The sequence below is a fragment of the Sciurus carolinensis genome, chromosome 3 (genome assembly GCF_902686445.1).
Source record: "Sciurus carolinensis chromosome 3, mSciCar1.2, whole genome shotgun sequence".
Taxonomy (NCBI): Eukaryota; Metazoa; Chordata; class Mammalia; order Rodentia; family Sciuridae; genus Sciurus; species Sciurus carolinensis.
In genome coordinates, this window is record NC_062215.1 from 21,382,264 (window position 1) to 21,390,804 (window position 8,541).

Consider the following 8,541-nt stretch of genomic DNA (forward strand, 5'->3'; position numbering starts at 1 on the left):
AATCATGTTTTCCATACAACTTGAAAATTGATATAAAAACAAACAGAACTAATTTGATAATTGACTATTTACTACTACAAACAATTGCAAAGAAAGTGTGTTGCACGTGACAACACGAGTCTCTTAGCAGGGTATAAAAGGGATGTGGGGCAGAGAGACCTCCAAACCTTCCAAACCCACCTTCCTGGAAACATCCCCAGAACCTCTATCCTCTGACACCATGTGCAACTCCTGTTGTGGATCCTGCTGCTCCGGCCAGGGCTGTGGCTGCTGCCAGCGCAGGTGCTGCCAGACCACCTGCTGCAGAACCACCTGCTGCCGCCCCAGCTGCTGCTGTAGCCCCTGTTGTGGTGGCTCCAGTGGCTGTGGTGGCTCCAGTGGCTGTGGTGGCTCCAGTGGCTGTGGCTCCTGCTGCTGCCGCCCCATCTGCTGTAGGACTACCTGCTGCAGGACCACCTGCTGCCGCCCCAGCTGCTGTGGCTCCTGCTGTGGTGGGTGCAGTGGCTGTGGTGGCTCCAGTGGCTGTGGTGGGTGCGGTGGCTGTGGCTCCTGCTGCTGCCGCCCCATCTGCTGTAGGACTACCTGCTGCAGGACCACCTGCTGCCGCCCCAGCTGCTGTGCCTCCTGCTGTGGTGGGTGCAGTGGCTGTGGTGGCTCCAGTGGCTGTGGTGGGTGCGGTGGCTGTGGCTCCTGCTGCTGCCGCCCCATCTGCTGTAGGACTACCTGCTGCAGGACCACCTGCTGCCGTCCCAGCTGCTGTGGCTCCTGCTGTGGTGGGTGCAGTGGCTGTGGTGGCTCCAGTGGCTGTGGTGGGTGCAGTGGCTGTGGCTCCTGCTGCTGTTGCCCCTGCTGCTGTGTCTCCTCTTGCTGCCGTCCTTGCTGCTGTCGCCCCACCTGCTGCCAGACCACCTGCTGCAGGACCACCTGCTGCCGCCCCAGCTGCTGTGGATCCTACTGATGCAGCCCAACATGCTGAGAGTCTGGGTGCTGCCAACGCCCTTGCTGGCACCGGCCCCAGCTCCCTAATGTCCTGGCCCTCTAGGCTCTCCTGCTGCATCACCCAAAGCTGCCAGACTCCTGCTGCACAACCGAGAGCTGCCCCCTCACCTGCTGCCTTTCTAGCTGCTACCACCCATTTATATCCACACCACCTGACCCTCTCCAGTCTGCTCCAGTGGTTCCTACTACTGAGCACTCTGACCTTATCTCTGTCCCTCCTCAGACAATATTCTCCATGCACCCCATCTAACAGCCTCTACTTGATGGAACAACTAAACAGAATCCCAACTGATTATATGGAAGAGTTTGGCATCCAAATGCACTGCCCCTCCCCCACTGGTTTGCTCTGTCTCTTTCCAATGTAAACAAGTTTGAATTTTCTCTATCCTCCCTCTACTGTCTCATGACCTCTTTGGATATTATTGCTCTCTGGCATGTTGTCTCATGTGGAGACAGAGCTACATCTTCAATAAATCTGAATTTTACTGGCATACACATTTACTGGCATCGTGTCTCTTTCTTTTTCCCTTTTGAGTTGCTGTCCCACTTGGCCTTTTTGTTTGTTTGTTTGTTTTTTTGATAGGACATCTATCAAGCTTTAAAAACCATAACAGATAATCTGAGAGGCTCCACCTCCTTTCCGTGAGCATTTATCATTCTAATGCCCAGTAATGAATTGGAAAGCTGTCACCTGTATGAGACTTTCTCTGGATGTGGAGCATCCCCTGTGCAAGAGGGCTAAAGTATCCAGGAGCAGTGCTCAGCAGGGAATGGGAATTGGTGCACAGAAGGCCCAGGTCAGTCTCCCCTGTGTGGTCTTTCCAGTCCTCTGTAGTTCCTCTGGGACCTGGAACTCCTATGATGACAGTGTTGTTCTGCTCACTCTCTACTGCCTTCTGACTATCCTGAATTCATTTCCAAATTTTCCACAGTGCTTCCTGTGATCATTTCCCAAACTTCTACTTCTAGGTTCTTTCTCTCTGGTATATATTTAAGGGAGAAGAGACTATGACCCATGAACTCCCATTCTCAAAGTTGGTATTCTTCAACAACATTTCAATAAACATGAATAAAGATCAGATCTTAGTTGGCCCATCTACTGAACTAATAAGTCTTCTGAAATAATTGTCCTTTTTTTTTTTTCAGTGCTGGGGATTGAAACTTGTGCTTATGAGGAAAGCACTCTACCAACTGTGCTACATCCCCAACCCAGCAACTGCTATTTCTTACCACTGTCTTCACAGATTCCTTTAAGATATCAGTGGATATATCACTGTATCACTGAATCTGAAGGTTGGCATTCCTCCACTCTTGCCTCAGAGTGATGGGTCTCAGCCTGTTGGCTGTTGAGTGGAGGTTGTCCTCAGCTCTTTCCTTAATGCATCACTGTCACATTGCAGAACCTATAAAATAAAGTTGGTTAACTACAGAAAATTTTGTGTCATTTTAACTTCAGTGCTGAAGGTTGCCAAATGCTATTGATTAGAAGGTAATTTTCAAAGACATAAACTGCTTTATTATTACTTTCATATTAATTGAATGAAATAGCTGAACTAATGCATACACAGAAACCAGGTTTATTTTTCTCATCCTTCTGGAGGTTCTATGGGTGTTTGCAGAGGACACCGAGTAGAAGATTTCCAAAGGCAAGAAGAATGTTGTAGAAAAAACTGTACCCATCACCATCTGGAAAGAAAAAGACAGAGAGGGCTGGGTTCCCCTACTACTTTTGTAGGGCCTGCTTTCAATGGCCTAATGTCTTCCCTGGAAACCTCACCTTTTCAAGGTCCACAATTCACTCAGTCTAGGAGGCCAATGTTCACAATAAACATGAAAATCATGATCCATGTTCAAGAAACAGTAACTGAACACCAGGAAGTAGACAATGGTGGAATCACCCATAGACTGGTAATCCCATCTAGTCCAGAGAATTGAGCCAAATACCAGAAATATGAAATATCTATACTGTCTATACATTTAGAAGATCCAAACAATTCCATCCAGATATCTTCTAGAGCAACTAAATGAATCAGCAAAGTAGCAGGATATAAAATTAACATCCATAAATCAGTCATGTTCCTATAAATCAATGATGAACTCACTGAAAGAGAAATTAGGAAAATTACCCCATTCACAATAGTATCCAAAAATATTTAGAAATCAATCTAAAAGAAGAGGTGACAGACCTCTGCAATCAAAACTACAGAAAACTAAAAAATAAATTGAAGAACACTTTAGAAGATGGAAAGATCTCCATGCTCTTCGATAGTTTGAATTAACATTGCCAAAATGGCCATACTACCAATAGTGCTATACAGATTTCATGCAATTCCTACTACAATCCCAATGACATTCTTCATAGAACTAGAGAAGGCAACCAAAAATTAATTTGAAAAAATAAGGCAACAGAATACCCAAAGAAATCATTTCAAAGAAAAGTGAAGTCGGAGGCATTTCATTACTAGAACTTAAATTATACTGTAGAGTCATAGTAACAAAAAAAAAACATTACATTGGCACCAAAACAGAAGCATAGGCCAATGGTACACAAGAGAAGACACAGAGACAAATCAACATAAATAGTTACCTCATGATACACAAAGGCATCAAAAACATATATTGGAGGAAATATAGCCTCTTCAACAAATGGTGCTGCGATAACTAGAAATCCATATGTATCAAAATAAAACTAATCATGTATCTCTCACCAATCACAAAAGTCAACTCAAAGTGGTTCATGTACTTCAACACTAGAACAGAGACCCTGCACCTAATAGAAGGAAATGTATGCCCCAATCATCACCATGTCAGCTTAGGAACTGACTGACTTCACAAGAGCCCTAGAGCAACAAGAAGAAAAATCAAGAATTAGTAAATGGGATGGATTCAAACTAAATAGCTTCTTCTCAGCAAAGGAAACAATCAATAACATGAACAGAGAGCCTATAGAATGGGAGAAAATTTTTACCACATGAACCTCTGATGGAGCATTATTCTATAGGACATATAAAGAACTAAAAACTCAACACCAAAAAAAAAAAACCCACAATCAATACACAGGGTATGAATCTGAACAGACTCTTCACAGAAGAAGATATACAATTGATCAACAATATATGAAAAAAATGTTCAACATCTCTAACAATTGAAGAAATTCAAATCATAACTACTCCAAGATTTCATCTTAGTTCAGTCAGAATAGCAATTATCAAGATTACAAGCAACAATAAAGGATGGCAAGGATGTGGGGAAAAGGTGTACTTATACATTGCTGGTGGAACTGCCAATTGGTGCAACCACTCTGGAAAGTAGTATGGAGATTCCTCAGAAAACTTGGAATGGAACCACCATTTGACTCAGCTATCCCAGTGTTTTGTTTATACACAATCTACTTAAAATTCACATGGAAAATTGATGCAGCAACGTAAATGTTTATAGCCACTTGGTTCACAAGAGCTAAATTATGGAACTAATCGAGATACCCTTCAACAGATGAATGGATAAAGAAAGCGTGGTGTTGGATCAGACCATCTCCCACCCCTACCCTGCATGGATGTAGCCAGGCACCCACTCCATGGGGTTCCAACACTGCCACCTGCTGGCTGTGGCTCCCCTTCTACCAACACCTTGGGACACCTCTGCCACCATCTTGGATTATCCCTGACACTGGCACTGCCACCTTTTTTGGGCCAGCTTCCATCCTGGGACACCTACTGGAGACTAGAAGCTCATTATCAAGGTACTTACAGGTTATTGACTGCTGTAGTCACCAACTTTGGAAGTGGTCACTCTCATCCAGGGATAACAGCTAGGACTAGAAAGATCATCACCAAAGACCTGCAGGTTTAGTTACATCTGAGGTATCCTTGAGAGGTGTGCTAATCACCACCATCTTGCTACAGAGGCAGGAGAGAGGTTGCAAGGAGTTGGTAGGCGGGAAGAGTGTGGGAGGGCATCTTGATCCCTGCTTATCCAGCAAACCATCCAGCACCCATGCAGATATCAGATACAACTCAGGCAGCACTTGCTGGGACCTGACATCAACTTGGTCCACAATTCCAGCAATCACCTGGTCCTGCAGGTTTGACAATCAACAGGGCCCTCTGACTTCTCAACCCCAGTCTCCCAACCATCTCCTAGCTACCAATCCAAACCAGTGCTTGCAGATGTGTGACTGGCCCACAGCTTTCAATAACTGGTCCTGATTTGCTCAGTACAAAACAGCTTTCTGAGTCAGACATACAGGTCATGGTGCTGTACCTTCAGGACCTCTGGAACAGAAGTCCCTCACTGGGAATTCAAAAGGGCAGGGGCAGGAGAGATACAATTTAAAGGCTAAATTATGGACCAGAAATTGTGCGGTCCATTAGTGAGGGAACAGGCTAAGACCAGGTTCCTGAATCATACGAATGGACACCAAAGAGAGTCCCCATGTGCACTCTCCTAGAAGGACTGGCAGTTGCTATAGCCTGCCTCCAGGAGTCCCACCTCCATGTGTAATCCTCTCACCTTAGTAGCTTTCATCATCCAAGGGTGGCGTTACCACCAAACTCCAGACAACCCCACCTGACAGAAGAGAAGGAAAGCAGAGAAGATATTGAACTCCAACAGAAACAATTGCCCAATTTTCCTTCAAGACTTTTTCCCCTATTTTTTATTTATTTTTTCTTCTTTGAGTTCCCATTCTCATATCCCCATCCTATTTGAACTCAAGTACCTTTCATACATCAGGCTACTGAACACTGGAAGGATTGAATAGTATATTATGGTTTTGTTTTAGATTCTTTTTTTTAACTCACTCTAGTTTCCTCTTATTTAGCTATTTCCTCAGAATCTCTCTGCCTTTTCTCCTGATAACAACCAACTTCTTTAGATTTTTTTTAGAAAATAAATGAGACAATGCACGGACAAAAAGCAGATTTATATTTCCCACCATTCTGGAGCTCCCAATCAAGATCAAGTGGCCCCATTTCTATGGGTCTTTGCTGAGGACACTGAGCAGCAAAGGTGAGAAGCTTATGGTAGAGCAAACTGCACATATCGACAGCTAGAAAGTAAAAGACAGGAAAGGCAATTGTGTCCCATTCTCTCTGTAGGGCCTGCTCCCAATAGGCTAAAGGATTCCCAGGAAACCTCACCTTTTCAAGGTCCACAGCATCTCCCAATTCTCTCAGTCTGGAAGGCCATCCTTGACCATAGCATGAGAGGCACAACCCATGTTCAACGCACGGTAACTGTGAACATCAGGAGTTAGAAAACAGTGAGGCCACCTACAGACTACTATTTCCAGCTAGTCCAGAGTATTGTACCAAAGAATAGGAACTTTAAAAGTACATAAAATCAAAGGAATGCATAACTAAACATTACAGTTTAAAGATATATATATATTTGGATAATAAACAAAGAAAAAATGATGATAAAATTTCCTTAATAATAAGGGTGGTGATTCTCCCTGGTGGAGGGCGGGATATGGAGTCAAGAAAAGATATACAGGAGTCCTTGGTGATGCCAACTTTTTTTCTTTGTTAATTATTTGTAGCACTAAACTTGTACATCTTGTACACATTTCACCACAAATGTCCTTTCCATCACAAAAACTGTTGAATTCTTTTATCATTTTTTTTCAAGTTCTCTAGGTTGGAAATATTATCCAGGGGTGCTTTACCACTGAGCAAACCCTCAGCTTTTCTTATTTTTGTTTGGATATAGGTTCTCACTAAGCTGTCCAGGCTGACTTCACTCTTGGGATCCTCTTGCCTCGGCATTCTAAGGGTATGGTATTGCTGGCATGAGCCCTTCGGCCCCATAAAAATGTGTTCTTAAGAGAAAAGAAATGATATACCCCATTTTTGTACAAAGACAAAATGAAGTCTGTAAAAAATTAAAAGCTAAATAAAAAATAATAACAAAAAAGAAGTCAGGTAAACTGAAATATTCCCTCAAAAATTAAAATGCAATTTCAGATGAGAAATAAATGAAGATATTTCAAGGACAAATACAGAGTCAGTCAATGAATTCTAGGTAGCCCTTTTTATTACTTTAAATACTGCTCTGATTACATGTACCACTTCATATCAATCTGGTAATACTGCTTAACATACTCGTAAATATTTGAAAGCAACTAAATATTCATTGTAAAGTAAAAGAGTTGAATTAAAAGTACATTAATTTTCCTATCAACCTACATGGTTATTGTAGGGGTCTCTGCTTAGAATATGGTGATGGGTTCAATGTAAACTGATAAGTAGCCTCCCCAAAACTCCTGTGTTTAGGTAACATTGCTCAGAGTTGAAATAATTGGATTGTCATGAATGTAAACTAAAGATTTCATTCCAGTTTGAAAGATCTGTGTGATAACTTCAGGCTGCTGGATCATGGCTGGTGTAGGTGTGGGTATACCAGAAGGCTCCCCTTCCCTGTGGCTCCTTCCCTGTCTTTGCAACCTGGCTGAAACTAATGGAGCAGATTAAAGCATCTTCACCATACCATTCTGTCATGGTGTTCTACCTTATCTTGGACCCAAAAAGTCTGGGTCATAGCATGTGCTCAACATGGACTGATCCTCTGGTATCAGGAGCCAAGATTAACCTTTCCTCCATTTAGTTATTCTCATCATGTATTTTGGTCACAGTGATGAAAAGTTTATTAACACAATTAAGATGCTATTACTAAAACATCGTGATTCAAGGAAACATAGTACATTGTAACTATGGACACAATATATGGTATGTATTTATTTTTAAAAAGTTGTGCATTAACACCATATAAGTAACACCTGAAAACTCTGCTTTGTGTGATGTGCACAGGCTGCTCATAGACATAAACTAATTCCTGGATGGTGTGTGCAAATGTCAATTGTGTCCATCTCATTTAAATTTATTTGGTGTTTTGTCATATGGATTATTTTATCTTATGGCACTTGAAAAAAAATAAACAAGGAGGGAAGACATTACAGTCTCATTATGATTCCATGTCATAAAAGAAGTGAGTTTTTGTTAGACCCTGGGTAAAATCTTTGAATGTGATCCAGATAGTGATTATCCATTAAATTTCACCAAACTAAGGGTAGAATTTAGCAAGGAATGCATGGAGTACGGTCTCTCCTCTTTTGAATTTCCTTCTTCAGAATTTCATCCTTCAGGATGCTGTCTACAGTGTTTTCCCATGGTGCTTTGTGCTCGGGTGGTCCATATGAATCAAGGTGAGTCTGTCGGTCTGCTGGTGTCCCACAAGAATTATCTAAAGCACTAAAGATGAATATGAAATATTTACCTCTGCATTGCTCACACTTCAGTGGTCCCAGTTCAGAATCAGTTTCTCTGTTTTTAGATGCCATCAATTGAATTTTATTGATTTGGGTTACTGCTGTGCTTAACTGAAATTAACATCAATTCATGTAATGGGGAGAATATACTGAGAAGGGTCTCAACTTTGCATCCTGTCAGGATAAACTGAGGAGCATTAAAACTTGTGATGCAAAGACCCTTCACCAGAGCAATTCAGTCCAAATTGTTCCTGGCAGGAGCCAGTCATTGGCAGCTC

The 8,541-nt window shown here is 42.4% G+C and overlaps 1 protein-coding gene across 1 annotated transcript; it reads left to right on the top strand.

Annotated features, from left to right (window-relative positions):
• The first annotated feature begins 220 nt into the window (after positions 1 to 220).
• Positions 221 to 958, top strand: LOC124979263 (keratin-associated protein 4-2-like). Its single transcript, XM_047543783.1, has one exon. It carries the CDS (start codon positions 221 to 223, stop codon positions 956 to 958), a length of 738 nt encoding a protein of 245 aa, XP_047399739.1.
• Positions 959 to 8,541: the final 7,583 nt, after the last annotated feature.